This window comes from Stegostoma tigrinum, chromosome 7 (genome assembly GCF_030684315.1).
Source record: "Stegostoma tigrinum isolate sSteTig4 chromosome 7, sSteTig4.hap1, whole genome shotgun sequence".
Taxonomy (NCBI): domain Eukaryota; kingdom Metazoa; phylum Chordata; class Chondrichthyes; order Orectolobiformes; family Stegostomatidae; genus Stegostoma; species Stegostoma tigrinum.
The window spans coordinates 44,343,008-44,360,489 of record NC_081360.1 but is presented as its reverse complement, the minus strand read 5'-3'; the positions used below and the strand labels follow the sequence as shown (position 1 = coordinate 44,360,489).

Genomic DNA, 17,482 nt, shown 5'->3' with positions numbered 1-17,482 from the left:
AAAATAAAGTTCAACATCAATCAATATTTAAATTGACAGAGTCACTTTTTCAGAGATTCTTGTACAAGCTTCATAATATTTTCTCAAATTCTTTGTTGCATTTCTTTCACTTTCTCACCTAGCACATTAACGTCCACAGATTGGGATGCTATTCCAAGGCGGTTTGAAGCAGTAACAGTGTAAGTATTTGTATCCTGACGAACAGCTACAGGAATACTGAACTTAGTATCTCCAGTTGTTCTTGAAGTGACTTTAGATTCTATCTTCTGTCGGTCAGTTGGTTTTTCTATGACTGTTTCACCTTTACTCCATTCAATTTTGGGGAAAGGAAGGCCTTCCACCTCAGCTGGAATGTCAATTGGCTCACCAGCTTTCACAGCAATAACACTTTTCTTAACTTTCAGCCGTAGTCTTACAATTGGAGGCACTGTTGGAACAAAAAGCAATTCAAACAAGAATAAAGATGTTGCAAATTTATGAAAGTTTGGAAGAAAAACTTATATTTTTAACACAAAGACACAGGAGAACAAGCCAAAACCACTAAACAAGTGCATGTACCTTCATCATCTTGCACTATTACATTGAGAGTAATTGACGGCTCACTTTCTCCAATTTCATTGACAGCTCTGACACGGAAATCATACATGTTTAGGTCTTCTAGGTCCTCAACCACAAAACTTGTATCTGGACAGATCACTTGGTTAGCTCTCTCAAACTTAGGCTGGTCATGTTTCTTCTTTTCAACAAAGTATCCCAAAACAGGGCGACCACCATCACTTCGTGGAGGTTTCCAAGTAAGTGTGACTGTTGACTTTGTCCTTTCTGTGTATGTAAATTTCTCAGGCGACGTTGGTGGGCCTATAATGAAAATGCATTTTTAATTCAAACAAGTGACACACATGCACAGAAATTATTTAGTTCTTCTGTTCACCTCATATCTTACCTAAGGGATCAACTGCAGCTATAGGTCCAAGCGTAGTAGCAGGACCACAGCCGTACTTGTTTTTAGCACAAATACGGAACATATATTCCTGACCTTCAAGAAGACCAACAATATCACACTTAGATTTTTCAGTCTCCATTGGTTGTCTCCAGGAATGCATTTTTGCATCCTTTCTCTCAATAACGTAGCCAATAATGTCACTACCACCATCATCTATAGGTTCAGACCAGTTAAGTAATATCATCTTTCTTGTAACAACTACAGGTTTTAGATCCAGTATAGGTCCAGGCACATCTGGAAGAAGAGAGATGTGATACACGATTTAGATACAACCAAGCTATCGATGTAGAATACGAACCTACTTTAAGCTTGTTTCATTAATTTATAGGTCTTACCTACGATGTCCACTCGAGCCCATGCAGTTTTGCTGCCACTGCTGTTTGTACCAGTGACCAGGTATCTGCCAAAATCGCTTCTTTGTGCAGATTTTATGATTAATTCTGTGTTGGTGCCAACTGTTTCAATAACAACCCGGCTTTCATCAAGTTTGCCTTCTTCCTTGCTCCATTTAATTTCTGGAGGTGGTCGACCTGTTACTATGGCAGGAAGTCTGAGTACTTCTCCAGCTAGTTTTAGAACACCTCCTTTCACACTTTCATGAAACTCCACCGTTGGAGGCTCTAAAAGCAAAAAGAAGATGTGTTTTATATAAAAACAGAGACAAAATTCAAAAATACAAACAAATCACAAGCTTTGTGCACAGTCTTCATTACCTCTTGGATCCATGACAGTTACGGCACTAGTCAGACCAGGAGCTCCTTCCCCAGCATTATTGACTGCTGTCACACGAATGATATAATCTGCATCTTCTCTAACCCCAAAGACTGTGAACTTGCGATCTTTAACAATTCTATCTGTGCAGCGTGACCATTCCTTTGATCCGACAAGTTGCTTGTCAACATGATAACCATTGATTTCACCACCACCATCATACACAGGAGGGTCCCAGATTACTTCTATTGATGTTGCAGTTGTGTCCAGGACGCTAGGTATTGGTGGCCCAGGTGGCACTTAAAATCAAAAGGAATGCAATATTAATTGTGAAACAAACAAGGCGTGCATGAAAAGATTGTTCTGCGTTTTAGTTTGTCAGCCATTGTTAAGCCAGTACTTACAAATTGGGTCCCGTGCCTTCTTGGGATCTGAAGGTGGACTGAACTTTCCAGGGCCAGCTGCATTTTCAGCACAGACTCTGAATATATATGTTAATCCTTCCATGAGGCCTTCAGCTTTTATTTCAAGAGCATTTAACAAGTTTTTATTGACGCGGGTCCAATGCGTACTGTTAATTTCTCTCTTTTCAACCCAGTAGCCTAAAATAGGACTACCGTTATCTTTTGGCTCTTTCCATGTAACAACCATGCTATTTCTAGAAACATCCACCACTTCAGGTTTATCAGGGGCATCAGGAGGATCTGAATTAGAAATGACAAGGATGAATAAATTGCTATACATTTCTCAACAGGTTGATATCGAGTATTATTGGTATAAAAGTTGAAAAGTAAACTGTATCAACAAAGTAATTTTCTTCAATGATGATTGTGTCAAGTATTAAAATAACTTCAAGCATTGTGATCTATACAATGATGAATTTGGGAAAGAAAATTTATAACTTACCAAATGGATCTTTGGCAGCATATGGCTTTGAGACACAAAATGGACCAGGACCAAATTTATTTTCTGCTGCCACACGGAAAATGTAATCTTTTCCTTCAATAAGTTTTGTCACATGATATTTGCAATGTCTAAGAGTTGATGTAATGGAAATCCAGCTGAGTTCAGCTTTGGAATTATCCTTTTTCTCCAAGGTATAATTAAGAATCTCACTACCGCCATCATCCAAAGGAGGTTCCCATATGCACATGACAGAATTTTTTCTGGCTTCCTCAAATATGAAGTTGACCGGTGGACCAGGTGTGTCTAGAATGCCACATACAAAATTCATAAATTATGCTTATAGCGACAACAGTATATATTTGCAGAGATAATGGGAACTGCAGATGCTGGAGAATCTAAGATAACAAAGTGTGGAGCTGGATGAACACAGCAGGCCAAGCAGCATCTCAGGAGCACAAAAGCTGACATTTCGGGCCTAGACCTCTCTGATGAAGGGTCTAGGCCCGAAATGTCAGCTTTTGTGCTCCTGAGATGCTGCTTGGCCTGCTGTGTTCATCCAGCTTCACACTTTGTTATCTTTATTTGCATTTTGGCAAGTGCATATCAAATTACAACTAATGGCGAGATAGTTTGAATTCTGTCATGGTGATTCTCAACTGCCCTCTGGGCAACTTAGGGATGGGCAATAAACGCTAGCCTGGCCAATGACGTCCATGTCCTTTGAATTAATAAAATAAAAGATGCCAGAATTTATCATTAAGGAGGCAATGGCATAGCTCTTCAAAAAAACACTGTAATTAAGAAGAGCCAGGTTGGTTCCATGAAAGGGAAATCCCAGTTAACAATCTATTGGAGTTCTCCAAAGGAGTAACATGTTCTGTGGATAATGGGGAACTTGCTGCCTTCTGTGCTTTTCTGGAATGCATTTTGACAAGGTACCTCATCAAAGATTATTGCTTAAAGTGAAAGCACATAGTATAGGGGATAATGTACTAGCATGATGGCAAAAAACTGAGAGCGTGTGCAAATGGGTCTTGGCAGAATTGTTCTGTCCTGGGGCGATAGATTTTTAATTTTTATTAATTTATGTTAGGGACGGCATACTACAATATAGTGAAGATTGGAGAGAAGCCAGAGGATTGGAAAGCCTTTAAAACCAGCAGAGGGCAGCATATAAAACAATAAAGGGTGAGGGCTGGAGAAAATGAAATATTAGGGCAAGCTAGCCAGTAACACAAATGCAGATTGCAGAAGATTTTTAAGATATATGAAAGGTAAAAGTGAGGCAAGGATGAACATTGGACAGCTGCAAAATGAGGCTGGAGAAGTAGTAACAGGGAATAAAGAAATGGTAGTGGAACTGAACAGGTACCTAGCATCAGTTTTCATGGTGGAAGACACCAGCAGCATACCAGAACTTCAGGAGAGACAGAAGGCAGAGGTGAGTGTAGTTGCCATTACTAAGTAGCAAATTCTAGTGAAGCTGAAGGTCTTCTTTCGGGAAAAATCTTTTAGGAATCACTGGAGTCAGGGACGGCCCTGGAGGACTGGAAACTGACTAATGTAACATCCCTGTTTAAGAAGTGAAGGAGGCAGAAGACAGGAAATTATATACTGTGATAATGGGAACTGCAGATGCTGGAGAATCCAAGATAATAAAATGTGAGGCTGGATGCACACAGCAGGCCCAGCAGCATCCCAGGAGCACAAAAGCTGACGTTTCGGGCCTAGACCCTTCATCAGAGGGTCCTCTGATGGAGCGTCTAGGCCCAAAACGTCAGCTTTTGTGCTCCTGGGATGCTGCTGGGCCTGCTGTGTTCATCCAGCCTCACATTTTATTATCCAGGAAATTATATACTGGTTGGCTGACCTTGGTTGGTATGATTTTAGAGTCCATTATTAAGGATAGATTGAGGAATACTTAGAAGTGCATGGTACAACAGGGCTGAGTTGGCATGGCTTCATTAAGGAGGGGTCATGCCTGACAAATCTGTTAAAATTATTTGAGGTGGTAACAAGCAAGTTAAACAAAGGAAACTGAATGGACATGACCAATTTGGATTTCCAGAAAGCTTTTGGCAACAAGCCACACAGGTGGCTGCTAAATAAGACAAGATCCCATGGTACTAGGGGCAAGATACTTGGATAAATAGAGGATTGACTGGCAGAAGGCACAGGGTCGGGATAAAGAGGTATTTTTAAGAATGGCACCTGGCGAGTAGTAGAGTTCTGCAGGGTTCAGATTTCGAAAAACAACTATTCATGTTCTACATTAAAGATCTGGAGAAATTGAGGACATTGTTCCTAAGTTTTGCAGACAACATAAAGATAGGTGGAGAGACAGGTAGCGTTGAGGAAGCAGGAATGCTGTAGAAAGACGCAGACAGCCTAGGACAGTGGACAAAGAGGTGGCAGATGGAGTACAATGTGAGAAAGTATGAGATTATGCACTTTGTCAGGAAGAATAGAGATGTAGACTATTTCCTAAATGGGGAAAGACTTCAGAAATCTCAATCACAAAGTGATTTAGGAGTCCTAGTTCAGGATTCTCTGATGGCTAACATGCAGATTCAGTTAGCAGTTCGGATGGCAAAAGCAATGTTTGTTCTCATTTTGAGAGGGCTAGAAGACAAAAGGAGGAATGTATTACTGAGGCTGTATACAATTATGGTCAGACCATATTTGGCACATTGTGAACAGTTTTGGGCCCTGTACTGAAGAAAGGGTGTGCTGGCATTGGGTCTAGGGAAGGTTTACAAGAATGATCCTGGGAATGAAGGGCTTGTCATATGAAGACCAGTTGAGACTCTGGGTCCAAACTCAATGGAGTTTATGAGGATGAAAGGGATCTCATTGAAACTGACAGAATACTGACAGCATGGGGTAGATTGGATGTGGAGATGATGTTTTTACTAGCAGGAGAGACTAGGATCTAAAGGCACAGCGTCAGGGCGAATGGCAGACCCTTTAGAATCAAGAGGAGGAGGAATTTCTTCAGCCAGAGGGTGTTGAATCTGTGGAACTCATTGCAGCAGAGGGCTATGGAGGCAAAACTATTGTCTTCAAGGCAAAGATTGATAGCTTCTCGATTAGTAAGGGGATCAAAGATAATGGGGAGAAGGCAGGTTGAGAAACATATCAGCCATGTTAGAATGGCAGAGCAGACTCAATTGCCCAAACGGTTTAACTCTGTTCCTAAATTTCTTCTGGTCTAATTGCTCAAAAGAGATGAGTGAAGGCATGGTAGCTAAATTTGTAGATGATACAAAGATAGGTAGGAAAAGAAGGACATAAGAAGGTTGTAACTCACTCAGAGATAGTAAGAACTGCCGATGCTGGAGTCAGAGATAACACAGTGTGGAGCTGGAGGAAGAGTCCCGACCCACACGTCAGCTTTCCTGCTCCTCTGATGCTGCCTGGTCTGCTGTGTTCCTCTCGCTACACAATGTGTTATCATAAGAAGGTCGCACACTGATATAAATAGGGTGAATGAATCAGCAAAAGCCTACAGATGGAGCGTAATATGGTAAAAAGTGTAGTTGTTTATTTTACCAGGAAGAATTTAAAAGCAGAGTTTTCCCTAAACAGATGACTGCAGAATTTTGAGGTTCAGCAGGTTCTGCTGCATGAGTCAGAAATAATTAGTATTCAAATACAGACAAGTAATTGAGCAGGCTAATAGTTTGCCATCTTTTTTTTATGAAAGCAATTGAACATAACAGTGGAAATGTTATGCTTAGTTATACAGGACAATAAAGAGAGCACATCTAGATTAATGGGTGTTGTTTCTGTCCCCTTGTTTAAAGTTCGATTTAAATGCATTGGAAGTTGTTCATAGGAGGTTTATGAAATTGATTCCTGGAATGATGAGGCTGTCTACAAGAAGAAGTTGGACAGACTGGCCTTTTTGCAGTGGAGTTTAGAAGAGTGAGGGGTAAGTTGATGAAAGAATATAAGAATCTGAATGGCCTTTACAAGGAGAACGCAGAAATCCTATTTTCTCTTTGGCTCAGTAGAACTCGAGGCACTGTTTAAAAATGAGTGGCTTCTCTTTTAGCACATCGATGTGGAGAATACTTTTCTCTGAAAAGGCTGTTTGACCTTGGGATTCCACCTCAGAAGGCAGGTGAAGAGGGGTCATTAAATATTGTTAAGGTAAAGATAGATAGGTTTTTGTTAGGCAGTGGAATCAAAGGTTATTGGGGTTGGATGGGAATGTGGAATTTGGAAAAACAAGCAGATCAGCAATGATCTTATTAAATGGTACACCGAGTTCAAGATACCGCTGCTCCTTACTTGAATGTTTACAAAATAATAATGTAAGATTTATGAAAAATTTGGATTACATCATACCTAGGACATTAACATCGCAACTGGCATGGGCAACACCGTGATCGTTTTCTACTTTGATAGTAAATTTTCCATGGTCTTTTCTGATGGAATCACGAACCATTATTTGGGACTCTCCTTTTCTGCTATTATCAACAGTTAAACGTTCTGGTAAGCTGAGAGAAAATGGTTCTTCAACTACAGCTTCCTTCTTCCTCACTGGTATTAGTTTTTCTACTCTCTTTTTGATTTCTTCAGGTCTAATTACTTCATCGTTTCGAAGCCATGTCACAGTTGGATAAGGAGATCCAGAAATATGGGCCAGAAGACTAATTTCATCGCCTCTTCTGACATCTAATCCAAACTGAAGGTTTCCAACAAGGAAGACCTTTGGTGGATCTGTAGAGGAAACCAGAACAATTGTTAAAAAAAATCTCTCCTTGCTGAATTGCTCAGCCTTCAAATTACTGCATAATTGTTTCCTCAGCTGGTCATTTATAAAAATAAAGCATTTAGGTTGTGATCCATTTAATGGCTAATGTGAAGAAAATACTCACCGATTGGGTCCACTGCTTTGATTCCTGGAGTTATTCTTGAAGGATCACTGATTCCAGCAATATTCTCAGCACGTGCCCGGTACTGGTATTCCTTTCCTTCCGTAAGATTTTTTACAGTGTAGGACAGAACAGGAACCAAATACTCATTGCATCTCTCCCATTCCTCACTTCCTTTAGCTAGTTTTTCTATGATATAGCCCATGATTTTGCAGCCACCATCATAAAGAGGAGGTTTCCACGTGAGTGTTACCGATTTTGAAGTTGGATCCTGGGCCTCCAGGTCGACTGGTGGATCGGGGCGTTCTAAGGAAAATTACAGCCATAAATGAGTATTCAACATATCACAATGATTATAGGCTATATTGATATATGTTGTCCAATGATGACATTTCTCCCAGAATACTTACGCTTTGGATCCTCTGCGATAACAGGGTTGCGAAGTTCAGTGTATTCACCACCACCAATTTTGTTCACAGCCTTTACACGGAAATAGTATTCACAATTTGGAATAAGATCTTTTACTGGCCAGCTTAGTTTATTTTCACCAGACATTACTGGTGTATATGTTCTTCTGCCAGCCTCACGACGTTGAAGAACATAATGAAGAATTGGGCTGCCACCATCATACTCTGGAGGATCCCAGGTTATTTTGCAAGAACTCTTGGTGATATCAGATGCTCTGATATCTTTACATTGACCAGGCAATCCTTAATTAAAACAAAGAAAAAAGTGTATTATGTTTGCCTAAAAATAAGCTTCTCGGATAAGGAAATGAATAAGCAAGTTTCCCTCCATTTCACTTCAGAATATTTACCTATGACTTTAACATTGATGGTGCCTGTTGTTGAACCCAGTTTGTTTTCCAAATTAATAGTATAGACACCAGCATCAGCATGAACACTGTTTGTAATCTGAAGCGTTGCAAGGTTATAGGCACTCTTCATAGTCACCCTATCATCTGCTTTAAATTCCTGTCCGTTCTTATACCATGTAATTGTTGGCTTTGGTACAGCTCTAAAGGTTACAGGGATGTTTAATTTCTCACCCTCCACAACAGTTATATCTTGAGTCAGCACTTCGATGCTTGGATTACCTATTAAAGTAATTTTTCAAAATTTTAATGAAAAATGTAGTTTTATTTTTCAAAGAACAATTTAAGATCAAAGAAGTAGCCATTTTAAAAGACATCAACTCTTACAGTCAGCATCTTTCGCCACAACATTTTCTGAAATTTCAGATGGATCACTTGCTCCAATGGCATTCACAGCCCTAACTCTGAAGACATATTCTTTATCAGGGATGACGCCTTCTACTGCTTTATATTTCAGATCCTTGACTGGGCGAGAATTAATTCTCATCCACTTCTCTGTTCCTGGTTCACAAAGTTCAATATGGTAGCCAATAATGGGACTACCGCCATTTTTCTCTGGTGGTTTCCATTCAATAGATATGTGATCTCTGCTTGCATCTGTCACGTGTAATTCAAGAGGAGGAGATGGGGGACCTGGATACAACAAAATTACATTGAATTTTACCTGCAATTTGTTTTCAAAATTCAAAGTGATTCATGTGATACTTGTTAAATTTCTGTTTCTACTCACTAGTTGGGTCTTCAATTGTAAGCATATCAGTTGGTTCACTTGGATGCCCACAGCCAGCTTCATTCTCAGCACGAACTTGGAATTGAACTTCGGTGCCCTCAATTACATCAGTGACTCTATAACTGCATTCTGGTCCTGCAGTCTTGCCAGCTTTAACCCAGCGAGTTCCTAACTTCTCTTTCTTTTCAATTACATACCTGTACAAACATTGCATGGGACTCATCAGCATTATAAGAAACTGTAATGTGTTTAAAGTGTGCTGAATAATTAAACAAAACTATAATAACCTCTGTATTGGCCGTCCGCCATCATTTTTGGGAGCTTCCCATTTCAGTTCAACATGTCTCTTGGTTACATCCACGACTGTAAGAGCATATGGTGGCCCAGGAGTTGCTGGAGAGAAATCAAAATACGTATGTCAGACGTAAAGAACTCAAAGAAGGAAATAATTATGCAGAGTGCAAGAGAAATTCTTAACCACAGAAGAACTTACTGAAGGTATCTTTAGCAAGTACTGAATCTTCTAGTTCACAGTATTCACTCTGTCCAATTGCATTTTCCGCAGCAACCCTGAACACATACAGAGAACCTTCTGAAAGAGGTGTAACTGTGTACTTGATGTCTTTTACTGTTGTATCAACAGTTTGCCAGCCTTTTCGTCTTACATCCCTTTTTTCCACTATATAGTTTGTTATTGGAGAGCCACCATCCTTTTCTGGAGGTGTCCATTTAAGATCAGCAGTATTTTTTGTGATGTTAACAACTTGTAGCCAACGTGGAGGGGAAGGAGGATCTGTGGGGAAGGAAACAACTCTTGTATTTAAAGAAACAAAAAGACTTTTGCATTTTCCAAAGTTATCCAAAGTTGATATGCAATACATATAGCCTATAAGTTGAGTAAAACTTACTTAATCTATCCTTGCACAGCACAGGATCACTGGGCTCGCTGGGCTCACTTTCACCAACTTTGTTTACTGCTCTAACACGGAATGAGTATTCTTGTTTTTCCATCAGTCCTTTCAGGAAATATTCAGTGTTTGGAACACCTTCAGCTACTCGAACCCAATCCTCTGTTCCACTCTTCAGCAACTCAATAACGTAAGACTCAATCCTTGCTCCTCCATCATGTTCTGGTTTAGTCCAGTTCAGGAACGCTGAAGTCTTCATCACATCTTTAACATTAGGTTTTCCAGGAGGCCATGGTGGGTCTATAAATCAGTTTACATGAAAATTACTGTTCAATGCTTAGGTAAACATAATATGCTCAATTCTATCAGGCCTTGCACACACCCAATGGATGGTGGAATATTACAGGAGCAATTTCCAATATTTTTTGGTTGCAGGCAAAATCTTTGTGACAAAATTTACTCCAGTATAAAAAAAACTACGAAATTTGAGTTGAAAATGCGCACTTACCAATTGGATCCTTCACCAGTATTGGGTCTGTTTCCTGGCTCGGCTTGCCAGGACCAGCTAAGTTCTCTGCCAGAACACGGAACTTATACTTCTTCTTTGGAGTAAGTCCTTTCACTCTGTTAAAAGCAAAACATGAATATACACATGCCAATTTGTATGCATTGTGTTTATCTAATATTCTGGAATCTGTAATGATCATAAAGACAAGATTGCTTTTGCTCATGTGAATTGCTCAATAAGTTGAAATTATCAAAAATTGCATTCTCCCAGCTTCAAAAACATTCTGATCAGCCAAAATTCAGCTACACATTTAATCCTTTTCAGCCTTAGCAAAACAAAACTAATCACAAGTTCAGCAACTAACCAGAAAATCTCTCAATTACTTGCATTTATATAATGCCTCTGACGTAATAAAATCTCCACATGACACTTAACAGGAGAAACATCCGTTTTTTAAAAATGTTTGATATGGAGCCGAAAAAGAAGAAATCATAACAGGAAAACTAAATCTAAAGCAAAGAGATAGATTTTAAGGAGGAGTTTATTCATTTGATGTCATGGCTACCAGATGTTCCAAAACATTTTACAGCAAACAAACTACTTTTGAAACATGTTCTAGCTTGTTCACCCATATGCTTTAGGGAAGGAAATGTGCCATTCTTAACCGATCTGGCCTATGTGCAACTCCAGATCCACAGTAATGTGGTTGATTATTAACTTCTCACCTGTCAACTAGTGATGAGCAATAAATGCTGGCCTAGTCAGCGAAACCCACATCCCATAAACAAATTTCAAAATGTCATGCTGCTTGTCTTTATCTTTTACTCATTCATGGGACATGGACATTGTGGCTGGCCAGCATTTTTATTATTGCCTGTCCCCAGCTGCCTTTGAACTGAATGGCTTGCTAGGCCCTTAGAGAGGACGACTGACTGTCAACTACATTGTTGTGGATCTGGAGTCACATGTAGGCCAGGCCAGATGAAGATGGCAGGTTTTCTTCTCTAAAGTACATCAGCAAGCCAGATGAGTTTTTCTGACAATTGCCAACAGTTTCATGGCCATGAGTAAATTCTTAATTCCAGATTTTAATCTGATATCCAATCAGAAACTGTGGAGGTGTCCAAGGACGTGACAGTGCCATAGAATTCAATGTCATTTAAAAAAAATCATTCATGGGATATGAGTGTTGCTGGCAAGACCAGCATATATTATTCATCCCTTAAAAAGGTGATGAACTAGTTTCTTGAACAGACTTGAATCAGTTACACGTACACAGACAGTGCCCACAGTTGTCAGCATATATGTGGAAAAATGATGTATTTTCACTTAGGGTTGCATGTCAGTAAGAACAAGAAGGGAGGGGCAACAATAGAATATTGGGAAAGTCCAGAGATAATGAAACAAGAGAGTGATGAGAAGCCATTGGTGATCACTTTCTGGCAGGAATCAAGCGGATAAGACTGGAACCCAAGTTAGGGTAAATTCAGAGACTTAGATAATGGAGGAGATCCAGAGGAGGGGAATGGTGTGGTCTAGATTAGATTCCCTACAGTGTGGAAACAGGCCCTTTAGCCCAACAGGTCCACACCACCCCTTGAAGCATCTCACCCAGACCTATCCCCCATAACCCACGCACCCCTGAACACTATGGGCAATTTAGCATGGCCAATCCACCTAGCATGCACATCTTTGGACTGTGGGAGGAAACCGGAGCACCCGTCAGAAAACCCACGCAGATACGGGGAGAATGTGCAAACTCCGCACAGACAATCGCCCGAGGCTGGAATTGAACCTGGGTCCCTGGCGTTGTGAGGCTGCAGTGCTAACCACTGAGACACTGTGCCACCCGTCTATTGTGCATAAATCACAAAAGAGATCAAGGAAGAGTGATGAGGTGGGCAGGTGACCACATTGATAAAAAATAGCGTTTGTATCTCTAATAAGGGCCATTTAAGGTACCTGATTGGAGAGATTCAAACATGAAAATCAGGCACAGAGTTGATACTTGCAAGAACCTTGGAGCAGAAAGGGAGGGAACAATAATTTTTAAGATTAGGGGTGTCAAGAAAAGGATTTTTTGAGGAGAGGAGAGATAAAGCTGGGTCTAAAGTGAGTTTGGGATGTTATCCAAGAAGAAGGAACTATTCAAAATGTCAGTTAACATGGGGCCCAGAAAGAGCAGCGTTGGTTTGATTTTTAGATAATCGACTGTGGGAGACTCACTATAGGTTTTTACAATCGAACTATGGAAGTATTATTACCCTTAGAGACCAGAAATCTAAATTTCTCATAACAGACAGTGAGTTGTGAACAGTATTGTTGGAACAGAATCAAGAGAGCTGGAGGTAGACAAGATTAGGTGGAAGAGAGAAGATGGGATACAATCTAAAGAAAAATGTGACTCCAGGGCAGTAGACATTTTTGGAAATTTTGTTCCAAAGGATAGGGCATGAGACAAAACTAGTTGAATCTCGATCTTTATGACAGTAATAACTCTGAGCTCCTCACACTTGTTGCAAGGGATGGAATTGGAAGAGGCAAGGTAGAGTGATTTTTGGAAAAAATGTTGGTATTATAGTAAGTAAAGCATGTATTATTTTTGGATTCTTGAATTATTTTTGCTGAAGCAGCTGTTTTAGAGATGGAAAACAAAAAAAAACTGTACAATGCTTCTAAATAAACAAGCAAAACTGAAAAGCTTTTTTCTCCCCAAGCTATATTTCCTTCAGGCACTAAGATAGTTTCTTATTGCTCCACAGCCAGATCTCAGGCTTCATTTACTCCTCATTCAAGACCCTACTCTTTTGTTGCTCTCCATAGCTCTGGATAACAATTCCTGTTCCTGGGCCTAGCATCTGTTCTCCACTCCAGGAACAAGATTTTCAGTGGGAAGGTTATGCAGCATTTTGCTTTAAATATGCCATCCAGCTGCACCATTAGTTGGAGGTTTGAGCAATGAAGCACTGTTAGCTTTTCAATCAAGTCAGACGTGCTGGGAGGAGAAACATGGTCTAGAAGAGAATAAGGAATTAGATTCAATTTCAGGTTCTATCTGGGCCAGGAGATGCAGGAGTCCACTAAATTCTGACTTCTACCTTGGCTCTGGTTGGGTAGTGAATTTGTTCAAGTGACGTGGAGAATTTATGGTCATGTGGCCTTGAAATTAAAATTATACCCAACCTCTCGGCCCTGGTATTCCTTGTGCGCTCCCAGCTTCAAGACACAATATTTGTGTTCCCTTTAAATTGGGGTAAATAAACAAATCGATAAGTGTGAGTCAGAATGAGTTCAGAAAATGGAACAAGGTGAAAGAAGTTTTAGTTTCATACCTTTTACTGTGAAGAATGCAACAGGAGATTTCTAATCAAATTATCAGTCTAGATATCACAGATATCAAAACATATTGCTGAAATTTTCAAAACGTGGTTCATTTATAACTTGTCATTGTCATAATTACCTGAAATTTGTGTCTTTAACAGGTATCTTGTTGCATTTAACCCATTTGTCAGTTTCTGGATCATATCTTTCAACGTAATATCCAGTGATTGGGCTACCACCATCATCCTCTGGTTCGGACCATGTCAATGTCAATGAATCCTTGGCAATATCTGAGCCTTGCAGGCGTGTTGGAGGACCAGGTGGATCTAATATACAATCATATTTCCAAGGGTTTTTAGAAAATCTAAACAGCATATTATGTAAACATTATGTAACAAATGTTAGAATTGTGATGTAAAAATAATCTTCTTCCATACCAAAAGCATATTTAGCAATAATTGGAGCATGCTGAGCTGGTTCTCCGATGCCATACATGTTTTCAGCACGGACTCTGAATGTATATTCTTTTAATGGTGTGAGATGTGTTGCTTTGAATTTAGTTTCTTTAATAGTTGATGACAGCTTGTTCCATATTTCACTAGTCCCTGCTTTACATTCCACAATATAATTGGTAATGTGTGAACCACCATCATCTCTAGGTGGATTCCATGTCAAGACGCAGCTCTCATTTGTGATATCAGTGATATCAAATGCAGCTGGTGGTCCAGGTTTGTCTGTAAGTAAAAGAAATAATATGAGTTTGAGTGAATTTATTTATTGCAAGAATAAGAAAAGTTTAGTAAGTGCATTTTAGCTACCTAGAATATTGACTTCAACAACAGCAGTGGCACGGCCGCTAGTGTTTACTGCCTCGATAATATAGGGACCACTGTCGCTCCTCGTGGTATTTGTGATTGTCACAGTGGAATGACCAGGTTTTGTCTCAATTGTTATTCTGTCGTCAGGCTTCAGAATGTAATCAGCTTTTGTCCAAGTAATTCTAGGTTCAGGTTTCCCAGAGACAAAAGCTGGGAGCTCAATCTTTGTTCCAGCTTTCACAGTAATGCCAGCAAGCAGTTTAACATCAAGATGAATCTCTGGAGCCTCTGTTGTGGAAAGAAAAAGCGTGTTATCAATTTAGTTCAAACATGACGCATTTTAAAGGGAAATTACAGGTTTAATTCAGTTAAACTTTGCTTCTGTTGTGAAACCACATTTGATTGATTGTTGGTTGTAGAATCATGCATGAAAATTGTGCACGTGATTTGTAGCTCTTCCAAGTCCCCAGTTACTAATATAAATTAGAATTATCTATGAGCTTCTGTGTAGTTGCATAATCCCACTTGATTTAACAAAGCAATTCAGCTGTAAGAGTATTCATTACAATAAGTCACTTAATTACTTGTTCTATTTTCTTATAGACTAGCTCAATTTGCAAAATTGGCAATGCTTAACATAATGTGCATATTTGTGAATTAAATCTGATGACACTTACAGCAGAATTGTAATCTTTTAATAAAGCTTAGGTTTAGCAAAAATGTGTTATGAAAAAATAATTTAGCTCAGGAATAATGTACCTTTTGGATCAATTGCTTGTATATCATCTGTGGGTTTACTTGGTTTGCTGGCACCTTGTCTGTTCAAGGCTTTAACACGGTATGAATACCATTCCCCTTCAGTGAGATTTTTCACTTCAAACCTATTCAACAAAGTGTCCAGTTTTAGCATTAATGATGTACCATTTATAGTAAATACTTGAAAAGTAGGTATGTAACTAACCTCAATTCATTAACTGGATCTCCACATGGCTCCCACTTTTCAGCACCACGTTGGCACTTTTCTACTAAATATCCTTTAATTCTTGACCCTCCATCATATTTTGGTGGTTCCCATGTAAGGGTAATTCCACTGGCAGATGGATTTCTCCATCTAACATTTTCTGGTGGGTCTGGAACAGCTATAACGTAGAATTACAAATGAAAATCTTGAGTTCAAAAATGTCAAAAACAGAATTAAAGCATACTTATATGGATCTAAATCAATGTATGATTAATGATAAAACAGGTCATTTGGAGTCATAGAGATATGCAACACAGAAATAGACCCTTTGGTCCAACTTGTCCATGTCGACCAGATATCCTACATAAAGCTAGTCCCATTTGCCAGCATTTGGCTCATATGCCTTTCAAACCTTCCTATTCATGTACCCATCCAGATGTCTTTTAAATGTTGTAATCGTAACAGCCATCCCCACTTCCTGTGCCAGCTGATTCCATACATGCACCACCCTCTGTGTGAGAATATTGTCCCTTAGGTCCCTTTTATGTCTTTCCCCTCTCACCTTAAATCTATGCCCTCTGGTTTTGGACTCCACTACCCCAGGAGAAAAAGCCTTGACTATTTGACTTATCCATGCCCCTCATTATTTTCTTAACCTCTGTAAGGTCACCCTTCACCCTCTGATGCATCAGGCAAAATAGCCCCAACTATTCAGCCTCTCCCTGTAGCTCAAATGCTCCAACCCCAGCAATATCCTTGTAAATCTTTTCTGAACCCTTTCTTGTTTCACAACATGCTTCCTATTGGAGGGAGAACAGAACTGCATGTGTTACTCCAATAGTGGCCTACCCTATGACCTGTACAGCCGCAGCATGACCTCCCAACTCCTATACTCTACGCACTGACCAATAAAGATAAACATACCAAACACCTTCTTCACTATCCTAAACACTTATAATTCCACTTTCAAGGAACTATGAACCTGCTCTCCAAGGTCTCTTTGTTCAGCAACACACTCCGGGACATTACCATGAAGCGTATAAGTCCTGCCCTGATTTGCCTTCCCAAAATGCAGCACCTCACATTTATCTAAATTAAACTCCATCTGCCACTCCTCGGCCCACTGGCTCACCTGATCAAGATCCCATTGTACTGAGAGGTAACCTTCTTCGCTGTCCACTACCCCTCCAATTTTAGTGTCATCTGCAAACTAACCGTACCTCCTATGTTTACATCCAAATCATTTATATAAATGACAAAATTCAATTTAATTAGAATCCCTACAGTGTGGAAGTAGGCTATTTGGCCCATTGAGTCACACTGAACCTCCGAAGAGCATCCCACCCAGACCCACTCCCCCAACCTTATCCCTGTAACCCTGCATTTCCCATGTATAATCCACCTAACCTGCTCAGCCCTGGACACTATGGGCAATTGAGCACAGTCAGTCCAGCTAACCTGCACATGTCTGGACTGTGGGAGGAAACCCATGGGGAAACCATGCAAACTCCACACTGTCAGTCACCCAAGCTGGGATTGAACCCAGGTCCCTGGTGCAGTGAGGCGGCAGTGCTAACCACTGAGCCATGCCACCCTAAATAAAGAATGGGATTTTCTGTGTCGATGTTCTGGTGAGGTATGACTTTTATTCCATCCATCATCGACACTGGAACCCAAAAGTAATTTCCTGAATGAGACTATAGCAGGTTCATGGTGGGGATACTGCCAAGGGATTGTTACAAGTGCTGAAGCATTTTGAGGATCATTTGACTGGCTTCCTGATAGATGTCTGCAGAGACAAAGATGTAAGCAAGCAAGGAAAGGAGTCAAAAATGATAAAATAGGGGCATGATGGAAGT

The 17,482-nt window shown here is 40.0% G+C and overlaps 1 protein-coding gene across 1 annotated transcript in view; it reads right to left on the bottom strand.

The window, feature by feature from the left end:
- The window catches only part of ttn.2 (titin, tandem duplicate 2), a 339,406-nt gene that overhangs the window by 77,761 nt on the left and 244,163 nt on the right, over nt 1-17,482 (bottom strand). The window contains exons 179-200 of the mRNA XM_059647196.1: nt 15,624-15,801; nt 15,422-15,543; nt 14,663-14,950; nt 14,282-14,578; nt 13,984-14,170; nt 10,524-10,639; nt 10,016-10,315; nt 9,601-9,900; nt 9,395-9,500; nt 9,108-9,304; nt 8,705-9,010; nt 8,321-8,599; nt 7,914-8,213; nt 7,507-7,809; nt 6,974-7,348; nt 2,621-2,923; nt 2,119-2,418; nt 1,717-2,013; nt 1,339-1,623; nt 944-1,237; nt 559-858; nt 119-427 (exon numbers count right to left, since the gene is read on the bottom strand). Coding sequence (XP_059503179.1) covers nt 119-427; nt 559-858; nt 944-1,237; nt 1,339-1,623; nt 1,717-2,013; nt 2,119-2,418; nt 2,621-2,923; nt 6,974-7,348; nt 7,507-7,809; nt 7,914-8,213; nt 8,321-8,599; nt 8,705-9,010; nt 9,108-9,304; nt 9,395-9,500; nt 9,601-9,900; nt 10,016-10,315; nt 10,524-10,639; nt 13,984-14,170; nt 14,282-14,578; nt 14,663-14,950; nt 15,422-15,543; nt 15,624-15,801 — 5,742 coding nt within the window. The remainder of the gene's footprint in view (nt 1-118; nt 428-558; nt 859-943; nt 1,238-1,338; nt 1,624-1,716; nt 2,014-2,118; nt 2,419-2,620; nt 2,924-6,973; nt 7,349-7,506; nt 7,810-7,913; nt 8,214-8,320; nt 8,600-8,704; nt 9,011-9,107; nt 9,305-9,394; nt 9,501-9,600; nt 9,901-10,015; nt 10,316-10,523; nt 10,640-13,983; nt 14,171-14,281; nt 14,579-14,662; nt 14,951-15,421; nt 15,544-15,623; nt 15,802-17,482) is intronic.